This window comes from Grammomys surdaster, unplaced genomic scaffold (assembly GCF_004785775.1).
Source record: "Grammomys surdaster isolate TR1022 unplaced genomic scaffold, NIH_TR_1.0 125752, whole genome shotgun sequence".
NCBI lineage: Eukaryota > Metazoa > Chordata > Mammalia > Rodentia > Muridae > Grammomys > Grammomys surdaster.
This window is the reverse complement of record NW_021620584.1, coordinates 1,290,128-1,308,479: the sequence shown is the minus strand read 5'-3', so window position 1 is coordinate 1,308,479 and position 18,352 is coordinate 1,290,128. Positions and strand designations below refer to the sequence as shown.

Here is an 18,352-nt window from a genome sequence, read left to right as displayed (position 1 = left end):
CCAGTGTCTGCAGAGAGTGAAGAGAGGGCAGAGAGTGAAGAGAGGCCACCGCAGTAGATCTGCTACATGGCTAAGGATGAACCTGTGGTGCTGGACTTGGAAGAATGGAAGAACTGGTGAAGATCTGCAGTTAGACTACTTGTTTCCCTGGTCAGAGTGGCTTAGGGATTCCCAGGGAGGACCTGCTGGAGTGGGAAGAGGCAGGTGAGGAGATCATCTGTGGGATCCACTAGCACTGGGGGGGGGGAGGGGCAGGGGCTGCAACGGTGGTTTCCCAGAGAGCTGAGAATGAGACTGGGGACTGGATGTGAAGAACCTGAGGGGTGGGAAGATGTATACTTATCTTACCTGTTTCCCTAGTCAGAGGGCATTCCCAGGGAGTGTTTATATATGTACTTTTGAGACAGTCTTGGTTGGCCTGAAACTCTGTACTAGATCAGGCTGAACTACACTCACTGAATTAAAGCTTTTTTCTCCCAAATGCTGAGGACTGTCACATCTCCCAAGGGACCTTTACTATTTAAATGAAACTTTCTAAATCTGGGGCTTCCCTGTTTTGCCCCTCAGTCCTCCCTCACCAGTTCCTATGTTTAGTACAGTTTATATTAGCTGCCTGATGCCACAGCTTTTATTTTTAAATGTACAGGGGAATGAAGAGAACTGTTCAATTACTTCTGCATCGTACCTTAGTGGGGTAAAACAGCAGCCATGAGTTGGCACCCAGTTCTGTACAGTGCAAGCCTGAGTAGCTCCTCCTGGTCCTGTCCATCAGACCTCTCAAGACTCATGCTGAATGCTCAGCTGATGGCATTCTCACTGAGGCTTATTCCAGTAGTTGGTATTCAGTTTTCTGTAGCTGTAGAATCCATAGGACGCCTGTTTTCTCTCCGGCATTCCATTTTAATGTTATTCTTTACATTTGATATTTGCCATGGTTTTGTGGGGTTTTTTTTGTTTTGTTTTTGTTTTACTCTTAGTTTCTTTGAGATAGTTTTCCTATGTAGCTTAGACCAGCCTTGAACTAGCAATACTTCTAAGTGAGCAGTCACCACACCTGGGAAGAAACTTTTCAACTATTTTTGTAGAGCAAAATTTTTAAAGTTTCAATCAAAGCATGGTGGTGCACCAGCCCTCTGGAGGCAGAGGCAGGTGGATTACATTACTTCAAGTTCCAGACTGCCAAAACCTTTTTTTTTTTTTTTTTTTTTGAGTCAACAGCAAGATTGACAAGAAAATGCAGGCATTTACCATGTATTCCCTGATTACCTGTCTGTCTTACACATGCATGGCCTCCTCTACTGTCAACACCCCACTAATGTGCCTGTTAACAGCTGATGAACCCAAACGCAGACTGACATCTTCATCTCTGCAAGTCTGTAATATACATAGGTTTGCACTCAGTATTGTCCATTCAGTGATTGTGGAAAATGCTCTCTCTCTTACTATAGTATCACAAGGTACTTCACCCTTTTTTTTTCCTCCATATTTTGCCTTTTTAAGAATGCCACATAATTAGAATCATTTGTAGGTGACCTTTTCCAGTCAAAATGTTCATTTGTTTCTTGTGGTTGTCTCTGCTCTAAATAGTGCTCTGTTATCTGTTTGAACCACATTTGTTCATTTGCTCACCACCTGCAGGCTGCCTGGGTTGTTTTCAGGCTTGTGCAATTGAGAATCAAGCTTCTATAGATATCCATGTGTTGATTTTATGTAGAGAGACATTCTTAGCTCCAGTGAGTAAACACCAAGAGGCTGAAGGACTGTACATGAAGTATACATGAAGGACTGTATAATGAAGTATTTAGTTTAGGAGAACTTTACCACATCCCCCGCGTGCACGGATGCCTCCTTGAGAGGAGGTCGGCCACACCTTAAATCCATTCAGTACTCTTCCTAATCAGCTAAAGTCCTAGCTAGCAGCTGCCACCAGGCAGGGCAGGCAATAGAATACCCTGTCTGGTAACTTTACTATTATGCTAAACAGACCCCTCCCTCTGATTAGAGTCCTCCTCCCCCTCAAGTCTGTAAAGGCATCTTCTTTGTTCTTGGCTCTTTTGTCCCAGCTTCCTCCTTTGTAGGTGGCCAGTGTTACTAAAAGACTGCTCACCTGAAATTGCCTCGGAACTTCTACAGAACCTGAAAAGATTATTTCATACTTCCACCAGCTGAGAGCTACTGTCCTTCCACATCCTCGGAGCTGCCTGTGTGGCCAGTTGTCTGAATGGTATCTCAGGATTTAATATGTGCTTCTCTGATAATGTGGATTTTTTCATCTGTGTTCGTTTACTGTCAGTTTATCTTTCTTGGCAAGATTTCTTTTAGCTTTTAGCCTAGTGTATGATTTTCTTGTTGATTTTTAGGGATTCTTTGTGTACTTTGTATAACAGTACCTGATCAGGTAGGTCTTATGCAAGTGCTTTTCCTAATCTGTGAACTCACTCTTCTAACAAAAGCTGAAGCTGGCCTTGAACTCCTGATCTTTCTGCCTTTGCTGCACAAGTTTGAATTCAGCCATGTACCATATGTATCCAGATTAATTTTTATTTTAAGGAAGTCCCACTTACAAGTTCTTTCTGCTGAGGTTTAAGCCTTTGGTATCTTACCTAAAATACCCAGGTCATGGAGATTTTCTGCTGTATTATCTTTCAGTTCTATGGGTTTTTTTTTTTTTTTTGTATGTGGGGGGGTACGCGTTGCATTTGTTTGTGGGTTGTGTATGTGTGAGACAACTTGCAGGAATTGGTTCTCCACCCCACCCCACCCCAATGTGTGCCTCAAGATAAAACTTAGGTCCTAAGGTTTGGCAACAAGTATCTTAACCCCCACCCCTAGCCGTCTTGCTGGCCCTTTAGTTTTTTATGTACACCTATTTTGAGATAATTATCTTCAAGGGTATAAAGTCTGTGTCAAGGTCTTTTTGTTGTAGTGATGACTTTTTTCTCCCACCTTGTGACTATCTAGTTGTTCCATTTAAATAGGGTCTCTTCTCTGTTGTGTTCCCTGTGTTCCTTTGTCAAAGATCATTTGAACTTTGATTCAGTTTGTCATAGCTACTAAATAATTTGGTAGGTTTGTCTTCTTTTGGTTTTGTTTTGTGTTTTTCTTTTCTTTTTTTTTTTTTTTTCGGGATAGGGTTTCTCTGTGTAGCCCTGGCTGTCCTGGAACTTACTCTGTAGACCAGGCTGGCCTCGAACTCAGAAATCCGCCTGCCTCTGCCTCCCAAGCGCTGGGATTAAAGGCGTGCACCACCACTGCCTGGCTTGTTTTGTGGTTTTTAAGACCAAGTCTCACTATATAGCTCTCTTGCCTCTGCGTCCAGAGTGTTTTAAGGGCTCACCTGAGAAAGCAGGCCTTATTCAGGAAAACCTTCCTTTTGGTTGACTTAGATTCAGCTCTAATTATGTATGCAAAAATCTCCTCTGTCCTGTAATATAGTATACAGGAACCAGTATCCTTCTTATTTAGCACCTGTTCACAAAAGGACAGATACAAAACATTCTCACCAGGAAGCAGAGTCTTAGAAGACATCTTGGAATTCTTGCTACCACAAAAACATCACTGAGCACTTGCTGAGGTGTGGAACATTTGACTAACCCCACCTTTGAGTATCGCATAGTACAAGATATCTTTTTATGCTAGGCTAGTGTTCTTCCATTGGGCTAGCACCTCAAACATTTACATTTTATTTAAAGAAATTAAAACTCAGGAACATGAAGTCAATTGTGTACCTGGTGTTTGGTTTGTTTAGATCCTGTTAGTCTCCAAATTCTGCCGGTTATTGTTTTGGTGTTTCAAGACAGTGGTTTTCTGTGTGGCTGTCACTCTGTAGACCTCAATTTGGAGACCCATCAGCTTCTGCCTCCTCAGTGCTGGAATTAAAGGTGTACACTACCATAGACCTTCAAATTCAGCATTATTGTGTCAAATATATATCTTATTGATAGGTTATTTCTGTGCTAATAAAATGAGCCAGTTCAAGCCAGATTAGACTGATAGGTTATTTCTCTGTCATTGGTGAAATGAACCAATTTGAACCAGAATTGATTATATTAAAGGCATGAGTTTTGGGAACCTGCTCTCAGGCAGGCAAGTTCCCTGGCCCCAGGGACCAAAGCCAAGGGAGTCACCTTGGGGAAAGAAAGGTGGGGTGGGAGGGAGAGAGAAAGAGGCGGGTGTACAGAGGAGATGAGGGGAGAAAGACCAAAATGTCTGGTTTATATAGGGAGGAGCCTCTGGGGAAGGGTAGCCCAGTCCCTGGGCTGGAAAGTTCAGGATTGGGGGCAGGGTATGCAAGGTAAGAAATGAGGGATGCTGGGAGAATCCAGAGGCCAGGTCTGCTTTGGTGTGTAAAATATGCACCTCAGTCTCTTCTCCCTGAGTCAAGAAACCAAATACGTAGGCAGGTTTTATTAGGAAGCTGCTTTTAGGTGAGTTCACTGGCCCCAAGGTGGAGGGAGAAAGGGTACATATGCAGAGGGAGGGAGGGAGAGCCCAAAAGGTCTGGATTATCTAGGGAAGGGGGGGGCAGCTAGCCCCTGGGCTGAAAAATTTGGGGTTGGGGGTAGGGTATGCCAGGTCGGGACTGAGGAATCCCCGGAGAACCTTTGATTTGTAAAATGTTCACCTCAATCCTGGAGAACTCAGCAATCCTGCCCTCAGTCTGCTGAGTCCTGAGATTATAAGTGTGAATCACCCCACCCTGGTTTAAATACTTTTATTGCAACATGTAAGAAAAGCTGTCAATTTTTCGTGTGCTTACTAAAGATCAACTATGTAGCATAGCTGGGTAAGATGAAGGCAAAGTTCCACGTGTTCCCCACAGTTGATGTTCTTCCTGAAAGGTCTGAGATTCAAGCTCATTCTACTACACTGGGGTAATGACCCAGTATAATTATTTGGTAAATATCGGTTTGTTTGCTATTTATAATGAATAAAGTCCACTGTAACAGGGGAATTCAGTATGTGGCTTTGGACATTGACCAACAATTATGATTAATTTTATGAAGGTACTTCATGTTAAGCTCTCAGTGGCTTTGAGGCAAGGGAGAAAGGATTGCATTGTATTTAGACATCGTTGTTACAACCCTATTGTATGGCCAGATGAGGTGGAAAGTTTTCATACACATATTCTTCCTAATAACTCAGTATTTAGCAATGAGATAGATTATGCAGGAGGGAAAGATGGGGAAGTGTACAGACTTGTACAGATTATTTGGGTGGGGGAGGGGTTAGGCATACAGATAGGTTAGCATGCAGATAGGTGAAGATAGACTCATGCAAACACTATTTTAAGTTCAGGTAAGTGTTGATGAGCAAGGCAGTAAAGAAAGCGTTCCTTACTCAAACCACCAGCTCTGTGAAGTGACACAAGGGGTATGGTCTTACTTGGGTTTTAGTCACAAATCTGACCCTCAAGGCAAAGCCCATAGCTTTGAAAGCATGAACTGTTGGTTTGTGTCACTCATCACACTAACTATAAAAGGGGCTCATCATATTTTGAAGCTTCTACATGAAGTAGAGCGGGGTTTGGTTGGGTGGTTGGTTGGTTGGTTTTCCCTGTTGTTCTTTCATTTGGTTTTGAGCTTCTCTCAGGTTTCCATTGGTGTTTTGTTGAGAAAAGCCAGATTGAAAACACTGGGTAGTAGTGGCACACACTTAATCCCAGCACTGCAGGGGAAGAGGCAGGTGGAGCCCTCTGAAATTGAAGCCAGCCTGGTCTACACTGAGTTCCAGGACAGCCAAGAATACACAGAGAAACCCTGTCTGGAAAAGCCTAAAAAGAAAAGAAAAGGAACTAAAGAAAAGAAGTCCTGTGATTCTGATTCTCCAGCATGAGAGAATTAAGTCTCCTCCCGAGAGGATGGAGATCTTATTGTGTTAGTACTTGATGCTTAAAGAAATAGGCAACATGGGATTTTTATATAAGAATGAAGGTATTCATAGATGTTTATATGTGACTTTTACCTCTAAAGTTAGATCTGATATTAACCTCTGAGTAATAAGTAACATGGATCAAAAATTAAGTTATCCTTCCTCTTCAGGGAAGCTGGTTCATAGATGGGGGAACTCTTCTGTGACTGGAGAATGTTAAAAATGTACTCCTTGGGTCTTAATCAATTTTTGCTCTGTTCTATTTTCTTTGTGGTACTAGCCGAAAAAGAAGAACATGTCTGCCTACCAGGTATTCTGTAAGGAGTACCGGGTAACCATTGTGGCTGACCATCCAGGTATAGGTAAGAACCTTTCTGAGCTTCAAGTTTTGTTTTTCTTTCTTTCTTTTTTTTTTTTTTGTTTGTTTGTTTGTTCGTTATTTTGGTTTGTTTTTACTTTCTACTCTCTGAAGCAGTGCATTTGATTAATTTGATCACTGGACAGCTTCCCCCTATAGCATTAGAATACACACTGAAACCAGCTATAGTAGTCCATAATCCCAGGAAGGCTATGGAAACAACCACCAGTGTAGGTTATAGTGTATGACCCATCTCAAACAAACCACAAATGTATTTCCTCAGTTCTGCAAATCCTTTAGTTTACCCTGCATATTAAAGATGTGCATGTACCAGAGATTGGTGATATTAGATACCCCCATCAATTGCTCTCTGCCTCATTTTTATTTATTATTAGTATTTTGTTTGTTTTTGCTTTGTATTATGTAGCTCTAGCCATTCTAGGAATAACTCCCTATGTAGATCAGGCTGTTCTTGAACTCACAGAGCCACCTGCCTGGGATTAAAGGTGCACCACTATGTCCAGCTCTACCTTATTTTTTATTGAACTTCATATATTATTTTGTATACGTATGGGCATGCATGTCAGTGGAGATCAGAGGATAACTTGTAGGAATCAGTTCTCCAAAGATTAAACTTAAGTTCATCGAGCTTAGTGGTGAGTGTCTTTCAGAGCCATTTCGCCTGCCTCATCTTACTTTTTGAGGCAGGGTCTCTCACTTAGCCTAGGCTTATTCTGCTAGGCTAGAGGGCTAGTAAACTCCAGGTTTCTTGTATTTCTGCAGTGCTAAGATTCTAGACATGCACTACCACAAATGACTTTTAAATTCTTATAAAATTTTACATTTTACATTGGAGGATCTGAATTCAGGTTGTCAGGGTTATATGACATGTATTACACCCATACAGCCATCTTCTTAGTATGCATTTCTTAACCAATAAAAGAAGAAAGTATAAAACAGATATAAGAACTAGGCCCATCCCTATAACCTCTGGGTTAGGGAGACTAACGTAAAAAGATCACAGGTTTCAGACCAACCTGGCCAGTATAGCAAGATCTTGTCTCAAAAGAAACAAATAAAAGGGCCGGGTGGTGGCGGCGCACGCCTTTAATCCCAGCGCTTGGGAGGCAGAGGCAGGCGGATTTCTGAGTTTGAGAGTTCGAGGCTAGCCTGGTCTACAGAGTGAGTTCCAGGACAGCCAGGGCTACTCAGAGAAACCCTGTCTCGAAAAACAAACAAACAAAAAAAAAAAAAACAAAAGAATACATGTATCACTGCACATAAATATGCAAAATACGCATTTTATTTCCAAGAACATAGGCTTTTCCTTGATTTTTTTTTTTTTTTTTTTGCTTTGTTTGTTTTTCAAGACAGGGTTTCTCTGTGTAGCCCTAGCTATACCTGGAACTCATTCTGTAGACTAGGCTGGCCTCAAACTTAGAAATCCGTCTGCCTCCCAAGTGCTGGGATTAAAGGTGTGCGCCACCACTGCTTGGCTAGACTTTTCCTTGAATTCCCTTGCACATGTATTGTAGTATTGGTTCTTGTCTGTGCCAGCACTTAGATGAGCAGACAGCAGCCTGACCTTACACAGTTCACTGATGTCACAGTCTCCTTGAGTTTCTGTACAAAATGGCATTCCACTCTACAGGGTGCTATGTCAGGCATGGTGGGACACACCTTTAATCCCAGCATTTAGAAGGCAGAGGCAGATGGAGCTCTTGAGTTTGAGACCAGCCATACAGAGAACCCCAGTCTCAGTAGGAATAAAAAGAAGAAATCTGCTCCACCAGTCCCTTTTCTAGTGTCTGCTTCCCCAGACTTCTGTTTTCTTACAGTTCTGTTTTTTTGTTTCTTTGTTCTTTTAACTCTTTTATATCAGATTTTGGGGAACTTAGTAAAAAACTGGCTGAAGTATGGAAGCAGTTGCCAGAAAAAGACAAACTGGTAAGTGTATTTTATTACATGGTTTTCATTGTGTTTTACCTGCCAGCCACACAACCCTGAAACAGAAAGAAACAGTAGCACTGGTTAGCAGAGGACATGGCCACTGTTGTTGTCAGGCTGTTCTTGCTATAAGGAGACTGACTTTTTCTACTGGTGTCTACTTTTTATCCCCAAGCCAGACTTAAAATAAAAGACCCCAGTTGATTAAAATATTTCTAAAAGAAAATCTAAAGTTACAGTGCCCTACTGCAGGTGCCAGTCAGTCACAGTCTTAGGGACTGAGGACATTACCTTCTAGATAAGAAAAGCATCAGATTCCTTTAGCCAGACTCTGGGTTACCATTCTCATCTACCATTTGCAAATATTCTATGAAGAACTAGTAAGACTTCTGGATATGGGCAGCTCATGGTTGTAATTCCAGTGCTTAGTAGATGGAGACATAAAGGTTGAAGATAGGCCAGCTTGGGAGGGAGGGAGGGAGGGAGGGAGGGAGGGAGGGAGGGAGGGAGGGAGATAGATAGATAGATAGATAGATAGATAGATAGATAGATAGATAGATAGATAACAAGTCTGTCTTAAATAACAAGAAGAAAAGTAGCAGAGCCGGTGATAGTCGGTGAAGACAATTAACAGTTACTTCTGATTCGTGTAGTCACATCCCAGTCAGATTAAGTGGTAGTTATCGTGTCTTAGGGTTCCATTGCTGTGAAGAAACACTATGACCAAGACAACTCTGATAAAGGCAAACATTTAATTGGGGCTGGCTTACAGTTTTGGAGGTTTAGTCCATTATCAACGTGTCAGAAAGCATGGCAGCTGGCAGACATGGTGCTAGAGGAACCAAGGGTCCTGCATCCTGATCTGAAAGCAGCCAGGAGGAGACTATCTTCCACATTAGGTGGGGCATAAGCACTGGAAGACTTGGAAGCCTGCCTACACAGTGACACATTTCCTCCAACAAGGCCAAACCTCACAGTAGTGCTATTTCCCATGGGCCAAACATATTCAGGCCTCAACATATGGGAACAAGAATTATCATTCTTACTTTGAAGAATGGCTTTTTTAGATAAAATAACTCTTTTCCACCCAGATGAGTGTTGACAGCTTGCTGTTTTCCATTGCCAGGCAAGTCAGAGGAAGTGGTTAGCCACAGGACATTATTATAATGAGCCAGGTTCCCGCTGAATGACCTACATTTACCCTTAAAAGAATTTTAACAGTACTGAGACTTGACCCTTGGCACTGAAGAGTGGATGCTTGTAGTCCCACATTTAAGATATCAGCTCATCAGCCTTGAAGCCACTTTAATGACCTAAGATCCAAAGTTACTATTTGCCCCCTCTCCAACTTCCCCAGCTCCTTGTTCCCTTTCTGTTTCCTCTTTTGCCTTTTTAAATTCTGTGTGGTGATGTGTTGCAGATCTGGAAGCAGAAGGCTCAATATCTGCAGCACAAACAGAACAAAGCTGAAGCCACAACTGTGAAAAGAAAAGCATCCAGTGCAGAAGGCTCCATGAAAGTCAGAGGTAGCAGACACTCCTCTCCTCTGCTTTGCTAGGAGCTTGGGCGAGCAAACAGCTTCTAATAGAAGGAGGCCTTGATATCTAAGAATTACCGAATATAACAGGCTGCATAAAAGTAGTTCAAACTTAGAAACTGTAAGAAGTCACAGACGTTGCTGTAAAGATCCAGAAAGTAAGCCAGGGATTGGGCCTTCTGCCTCTATGTAATGCAGCAAGCAGGAGAATGGCAAGTTCAAGCTAGCCTGAGCAACATAGCAAATTGTAGTAGACAAGTGTGGACTACACTGAGACCTTATCTTTAAAAAATAAAAAGGATCCAGAATGTGAATGTTACAGTGTGTTACGTGCATTCCCAATCACACATGCATGTGGGGTTTTTTTGTTTTTCTTACAACCTTATAATGTATACAGCTAGGAGCTGGAGAAATGGCCCCTATGGTTGAGAGCACTAGCTGTTCTTGCAAAGGACTAGGGTTCAAATCCCAGCTTCTAACTTGCTCACAGCAGGCTTATAACTCCAGTTCTTGGGCTACAATGCCCTCTTCTGGCTTCTGTAGGCACTGCACACATGTGGATAGGTTAGCTAATAATGCCTGGTACATAGGTTTCAAGAGGGAAAACAGTCATTATTGTGACATTGAAGGCCATAGTCAAATTTTCATCCTCCTCTTCTCAGCTTCTTCTGTGGGAATATTGTCACCCCAAAAGAAGTCCCTACCCACCGCAATGCTTTTGCCAGCCTCACCAGCCAAAGCCCCTGAAACAGAGCCCATTGATGTTGCTGCTCATCTCCAGTTGTTGGGAGAGTCCCTCAGCCTCATTGGACACCGCCTGCAGGAGACAGAGGTAAGCACCACACTCATCAGCAGGGTTCCTGTTCCTTATATTTAGATCCATGTTTATTTAATGAGCAACTACTTTATGCAAAATTATGCCATGGAACCCACAGTGTGGTGAAAAATTTCTGAAGATTTGGGAGTCTGCCATCCACTTTATAGTTATACTGTCCTGTAGAAATAGTGTTGCTAAAAGAAGTCAAGATGCCTGTAGCTAGGGTTTAGTCTTTAAAGTTCAGTAGAAGTGCTAGAGAGATGGCTTTGTTGTTAAAAGCACTGGTTGCTCTTCTGGAAGACCAGGATTCACTTATCAGCACCTACAAGGAAGCTCACAACCAACTGATCTGGTGTCTTCTTCAGGCCTATTTAGGTACTATGTACATGTGGTACACAGACAGACATGCAGGCAAAGCACCCATACATATAAACTTGTTTGTTTTTCAAGATAGTTTCTCTTTGTAGCTGCTTTGGCTGTCCTGGACAGACTGGTCTTGAAATCAGAGATCCACCTGCCCTGGCTCCCTGAGTGCTGAGATGAAAGGCAAGCACCTCCACCATGATTTTTTTTTTTTTTTTTTTTTTTTTTTTTTTTTTTTGGTTTTTTGAGACAGGGTTTCTCTGTGTAGCCCTGGCTGACCTGGAACTCACTCTGTAGACCAGGCTGGCCTGGAACTCAGAAATCCACCTGCCTCTGCCTCCCAAGTGCTGGGATTAAAGGCGTGCGCCACCACCGCCCGGCCACCATAATTTTAAGAATTATATAAAATAATTCTTAAAAGAAAAAAATTAAGTGGGGGGGCTGGAGAGATGGCTCAGTGGTTAAGAGAAATGACTGCTCTTCCAGAGGTCCTGCGTTCAATTCCCAGCAACCACACGGTGACTCACAACCATTTTTTTTGGGGGGGGGGGTTCGAGATAGGGTTTCTCTGTATAGCCCTGGCTGTCCTGGAATTCACTCTGTAGACCAGGCTGGCCTCGAACTCAGAAATCCACCTGCCTCTGCCTCCCAAGTGCTGGAATTAAAGGCGTGTACCACAACCATTTATAATGGTATTTGATATCCCCTTCTAGTGAGTCTGAAGAGAGCAATAGTGTACTCACATACATAAAATAAATAAATCTTTTTTTTTTTAAGACCTACAAATTAATGTTAAAAAATTAAGTAGAAGCTAGTCATGGCAGCTCAGGCCCCTAATCCCAGAACATGGGAGGCTGAAGCACAATTCCTGCAACTTCAAGATCAGCATGGACTACAGACTGAAAAGCTGTCTCAAATAAATAAAATAAATAAGCCCAAGTAAATTAAAATGCCATGAAAAGCCTGTGGACACCCTGGTACTTTTCTAAGAGCAGAATTGATTAGTACACTTTCTGTAGTTTAAATGATCAGACAAGATTATATATGGAAAAGATTCCCAACTTTCTCTGAAAATCACATCATTCAGAAGCCAGAGGCAGGAGGATGATCTCAAGTCCGAGGTCAACTGGGTCTATATAGTGCGACCCTACCTTTAAAGAAAGGTGCTAGGGAAAATCTCACAGGGCTCAACCCTACACAGAACTAAGAACCCTACTACAGGCAACTAAGGACTGCTGAGAGTAAAAGAAAGTTTTCCCCGGGGATATCCAATACCAAAGGATCAGCCCTGAAAACAGACCGGTAACATACAGACTTAGCAGGTTGTATTTATGTGTTTAGGGAAAAAAATGCACACATGCACCCCCATATGCATAACAACAGTTAATGACTTTTCAAAAAGCCATGAATTTGAGAGCAGGGAGGGGAGCATGCGAGGATTTGGTGGGAGGAAAGGAGAGGGGAAAGGATGTAACTACAGCCTCAAACGATGGAGAATGTACGTTCACCTTAAGTCCCAGCACTCGGGAGGCAGAGGCAGGCAGATCTCTTGAGTTTGAGGCCAGCCTCCATAATTAATTCTACGGTAGCCAGGCTACATAGAGTTTCAAAAAAACTGAAAAAGAAAAGGAAAGTGGACTAGAATAAAGGCAGAGCTGCTCTCGAGCAGACACAGATTTAATTCCCAACACCCATGTAGCGGCTGATAAATGTCTATAATGCCAGTTCCAGGGGATCCAAACACCCTCTTTAACCAAGCACAAACATGGTACACATTCATAAAAGTCTTTTGGTGTTGTTTAATTAAAATTAAAGGAAAAAAAGAATGTAGACAGTAAATGGAGCTGTACTGTGCATTTATTTAGGTTGTACACTACTGTGTACCTATACTTCTATACTTCTGAGATTTAATCTCAAAGTGTTCGTTTCTAACTCAGTAGTGTGGCAGTTCACTTCTCAACTTGGAGACATTTCAGCAAAGAAATTACTATATGCTGCTGACATTTTTAAGTTAGATAGTCAGTGTAGAAATATAAAAGCTAATAACTTATTTTTATGCAAAAGCTAAATTATCGTTCAACAGACAAAAATGGCAAAAGCCACAGATGTTGAATCTATATCTGAGTTCTTTGTCTACTTTCTAAAAAATCAGCAGGTGTTAAAAAAAATGTGTGCATTCTTATATATACTCAAATACCTGGACAGGTAAAAGTATTTCTGGAATAAAATATCCTGTGTTCTTATTGTATTTTCACATTAAAAGTTGAATATTAAGTTGTTTTACGTATCCTTCATTGTCCAGATTTTCCAAATAGTTCTATTTTATTTGGCAAAAAGTTTTGAATTCTTAGGAGATTATTCCAAGAACTTATAGAGTAGGAAAATCTAAGTGTCTGTTCGCTGTCTTAGGATGCTTACAGTCTAATTGGAAAGACAATTTTATGTGATTAACAGCTTTTCATATAAGAGCTGCTTTGAGGGTTTTCATATATACCATAGTCTCCAGACACTCAGCTACATGCCTAAAACCACAGGCATCACGTATACCTATTCAGGAATAGTGATGTCATGATGGTTGGCCTGGTACCAGAGATAGCTACTAGAACTATAAGCAGATAGCCCATGCAGCATGGACAGAAATGATATCATGCTACTCCAACAGCATATATGCAGTTTACAATTGGGAATTGAGGCTGAGTGGTGAGCACATCTGTAACCCCAGAAATTAAGAGGGGAAAGCAGGAGGATCACAAATTTGAAAACAACAGCAATACATAAGAACAGAGAGTAGCAAACCCCTTCCTGCCCCAAAATCCTGAGTAACTACAACCATGGAAAGGGAAACTGCATTTAAGGGATGGTTACCCTAACCAGATATGGAAAGAGTTCACATTCTGTTAGCACTTATCTTCATAAGATGTTTCATGTGCCAAAAATTCACCCTTTTGGGCTGGAGAGATGGCTCAGTGGTTAAGAGCACTGACTGCACTTCCAGAGGTCCTGAGTTCAAATCCCAGCAACCACATGGTGGCTCACAACCATCTGTAATGAGATCTGATGCCCTCTTCTGCTGTGTCTGAAGACAGCTACAGTGTATTCATATATAATAAATAAATAAATCTTTAAAAAAAAAATTCACCCTTTTACCACAATGCAGGATTGGTGGATCTTAACACTCTTCACAATTTTGGACCCATAACTATCTCTAAAACATTTTCACTACTCTAGAAAGTACCTTCAAGCCCAGGAAAGTCATTTCTCAGTGCGTGTGTGCGTGCATGCGTGCATGTGTGTGCGCGTGTGTGTGTGTGTGTGTGTGCGCACGTGCCTGAACAGTACTTGTAGTACATAGCCCACACATGAGTAGTACAACAATGCAGTGTCCGTGGAGGCCAAGGGAGGGCGTCAGTTCCCTGAAGCTGGAGTCACGGGTGGTTAAGAGCTACCGGGTGGGTGGTGAGAAGTCTTCTCAAAGTGCAGCCTGTGCTTAATTCCTGAACCATCTCTCTAGTCCCATGACTTTTATCTAATACACAGCCTAGTGGATATGTAACTATTAAAATAATTGAAGTTCATATATATGTCATCTAAAATGCATGCCACACTTTCAGGAATACTGATTTACATAGTTCATGAGTATAGACATTAAATATCTGAGCCTCACTATCACAAATTTACACAATTCTCAGTACCAAAAATAGAGCTTAAAGAACAGTGTCATCTAGATCTAGGCATTGGTGATGCATAGCGCCATAATTCTACTGCTAGGAGCATGACGCAAGAAGATTGTTGTGAGTTTCAAAAAAATGACTTCTAGGCCAGCGTGAGTTAAAAAGGGAGAGAGAGAAAAAGCCGTATGCCAGGGTAGGGAAGCAAAGGCCTTGTAGAAGGGGTTGGGGTAGATAACTGGAGAGAGAAAGTGAGAACAGAAGACAGCACATGCCTGTTACCCCTGAGGTCTTTTGCAACAGGTCTTTTTTTTGGGGGGGGTGGGGGGGGTCAAGACAGAGTTTCTCTGTATAGCCCAGGCTGTCCTGGAACTCACTCTGTAGACCAGGCTGGCCTCGAACTCAGAAATCCGCCTGCCTCTGCCTCCCAAGTGCTGGGATCAAAGGTGTGTGCCACCACTGACCGACAGCAACAGGTCTTAAGAAGAGTCTTCCTGCTTAACTGTTAAGGCACAGGTATACAGAATATAAGGTAAGGAGAGAAGGCAAGCATCAAAACCAATGTCTTGGTGGACACTGAGGTATTTGTAATTCCTGTTCTGGAACTACAGGGGAGTTTTTAAGTAGGGCACGTGTATTTAGAGTTCCTATTGCTCTTCTGAGAACATCTATTTTGGATAGAAAGAGACCAGCACTGGGAAGAAGATACAGCAGCAATGTAGTGTTCAAGTGACAGAGACTCACAAATGGTTATTGAGATCTTGCTTGATTACATGGGAGTGAATTCCTGTGGCTCCAGCCTCCCACAGATCCTCTGCTGTCTCCTCACACTGCCGTCTGTTACTATGCTTTTTGAAAGGACATAAAAGAGAGCTGAACAGAAAGAGCAGCTGAGAGTGTGAATCAGTTGTCTGCTTTTCTTGCAGGGCATGGTAGCAGTGTCTGGAAGCCTGTCCGTGCTCCTGGATTCCATTATCTGTGCTCTTGGCCCTTTGGCATGCCTGACCACACAACTACCTGAACTGAATGGCTGTCCTAAACAGGTCTTGGTGAGTTTTTTTGTTGTGATGGTGGTAGTAGTTTTCCTTAACTTTTGAAGGCTGGAGCCTTTGGGAGCCAGAAAGCCCTACCTTAATGAGCACTGCCAAGCACTACTCGTGAGGGGCATGGCACTCCTGTTACATACTGTCCACAGAACATGACACTGTATTATCAACCGCATGCTATGGTTTGAGTGAAACTAGAAAACATGCCATTTTCCACAACAGTACTTTGGAAAGAGCAGTCCAGCTTAGCCCTTGAGTAGCAGCAGCTGACAGCAGCATGCTGGTACGTCCACTTCTTTCCTATCTCTCCCCTGAACATGAGGCATCTCAGGAACTGCAGTGAGGTGTGCCATAATTGAGCCCTTTCTCCTTATTTGCAGTCAAACACGCTGGACAACATTGCATACATCATGCCTGGACTGTGACCTCCAAGAAGCCTAGGACAGAAGACTGTCTACACCTTTACTAGTTTATGTATATATGACTGTTCCAGATCCTCCACTGACCTCTGGGTGTAGGTTTTAAATTTTTATATCTATATATGCATATATAATGTACAGTATATACATAGGATTATAACTACTTTGCTTTTAATAATTTTATGAAATGGCAAAGGTTTAGCTAAAAGGAAACTTTGGCATGAATGGGGCTTGGAGTTATTTTTTTTGTGGAAAAAAATCTGCCTTAAAAATCAGTGTAATTTGGGGACTAGGGGCTTATTCTGGGTGCCATGTGTATCTCCTTATAGACTGCTAAAATGTGATTTTTTTTTTTCCAAGCTTGGGTTTACCTCCAGATCCATCACTGACCATTTGCCTTACCTGTCTTATAATCAGAAATGTAGTAAAGATCATGGGAGGAGCCCAGCTGACTACAAACTTTACTACGTGGAATAACCTGGGGGAGGTGGAGCTTAGGTGGACTGAGTAGGGGACTCATTCCAATTCCTACTAAAGAGGTATCTGTGTCTCCAGTTTTATTGTAACCACGGTACGACAGAGTCATCAGTACCATCTATAGCCTCAGTTGTGTGATTCTTGGCAGAGAAATAAATACCTTGGAGAAACCAAAGCTGTTGGTGCCACCTGTTGAACCTGCTTGTCTGGCCAGCAAGGCTTGGTGTATAAAAACCAAAGCTGCCATCTTTCACTAGCAGCACTGGTTGCCCACCAAATCCTGAGAGATTCTGCTGCTTAGCTGCTTGGTGGTCCTTGGTCCAGCTCTGGTTCCCCTGGTGGGTATTGTGCTCTGCGTTCCACACAGAGCTGGATCACAGACAAGTCCTTGGTTCTCGGTAGAGTTATCTGTATGTACGTGTGGGTGTATATTTTAATTATGTGTATTTAACATTTTAGAATTTCTTAGATTTTAATTTATCCTGTAAATTTCTGTATATATAATTTAATAACAAGCCTCCACCAGCAGGAGCATGTGGAGCATACAGATTTGTCATTTCTTAATGTGTGTCTAAAATCTCCAAGTCATCCATATGTTAAGGTGTTATGACTCAGAAAGGAACTTCATGGCCCTCAATGTTAGGAACCAGACCTGCTTCCCCATTAGAGAGAAGAAAGCTGAGCACTCCAGGGTTGTTTGGAAATTTGATGAGAGATTCCCTTCCTTGCCAAAACCAAGCTGAGTTAACCATGCTTTCTTCCTCTGGCCTGGATGGAACAGGGCAGCATCACAGTACCTTTGGGGACCATGTAGCCAGCTGGTATACTAGGTAACTCCTTCCTGAAGCCTGACTGCTGTCACAGCTGAGCCTCTCACAAGCGTTCTGGAGGTTATATCTCTATCTCAGCTCAGAGCAGTTGTGAGATTTAATCTGAGAAATGGGGAAAGGAACAGGAATATATGGGAACTGAAATCAAGCAGAGCAGAAATTTAAATTTGTGTTAACATGTCAGAACCTCATTTGAACGTGCAGAAGTTTCCTGTGAGAAACAGGGTATCAAGGAGAGGCCAGGGAAGACAATATATCATACAGGAAGCAGCCAGTCCTCCATTGCCCTTGCTACAGACAGTAGTGAGCTCCTGAGGAGAACCAGCTTTTTCATGTTTGCTTTCCTCTGAAGCCTAGCCCTGTTGTATTTGTATTAAAGATTTGTACACATTTGTATAATAATTGTACCTTGTGGTATTTGGTACTATTAGAGGAAAAACTTTGGATTCAGCCCTTCTTGCTGTTTTTATATCATTGTTTTATTTTGTTTTTTTAAATAAATCCTAGTGGTTTGATCCAAATCCTATTACAGTTGTATAAAGAAACAAAATTTTGTACTTATATTAAAGATTTCATTTTTATAGTCCAGTCTTAGCTGTCTTTTCCCTAATTTGGCTAATCATAGTTGCTATAAAATTATAAAACCTATTATCCACTCTACCCTAACATTTCTCTAAAAGGGAGTGGGGGCTGAAGAAGTGGTTCACTGGTTAAGAATATTTCCTGCTCTTGAAAAGGACCCAAGTTAGATCCCAACACTCATTCAACTGAATGTAACTCCAGTTCCAGAGGATCAGTCACCCTCTGTAGCTTCCTTAGGCACCAGCACACAAGTGCATATACCCACACTGAGGTACACATACACAAACATAATTAAAACTTCAAAAATTTAAAACCAAAACCTGAAATAAAGTTTCCTGTCTTGGACCATGCAGCCCTTGGGTCTTAGGTTGCACACACTTTATGTGTAACGGCTCTGAAATATCATTTGCACATATAATAAAAAAAGAGAATCTGAT

General features: G+C 42.0%; 1 protein-coding gene across 4 annotated transcripts in view; it reads left to right on the top strand.

The window, feature by feature from the left end:
* Positions 1-17,916, top strand: part of Hmgxb4 (HMG-box containing 4) — a 39,669-nt gene extending 21,753 nt beyond the window's left edge. For all 4 annotated transcript variants that reach the window (XM_028788587.1, XM_028788591.1, XM_028788588.1 and 1 more), the window contains 6 exons: positions 6,152-6,233; positions 8,112-8,176; positions 9,597-9,702; positions 10,376-10,545; positions 15,488-15,610; positions 15,988-17,916. In XM_028788587.1, coding sequence (XP_028644420.1) covers positions 6,152-6,233; positions 8,112-8,176; positions 9,597-9,702; positions 10,376-10,545; positions 15,488-15,610; positions 15,988-16,032 — 591 coding nt within the window. In that variant the 3' untranslated portion in view covers positions 16,033-17,916. The remainder of the gene's footprint in view (positions 1-6,151; positions 6,234-8,111; positions 8,177-9,596; positions 9,703-10,375; positions 10,546-15,487; positions 15,611-15,987) is intronic.
* The last annotated feature ends 436 nt before the right edge of the window (positions 17,917-18,352 follow it).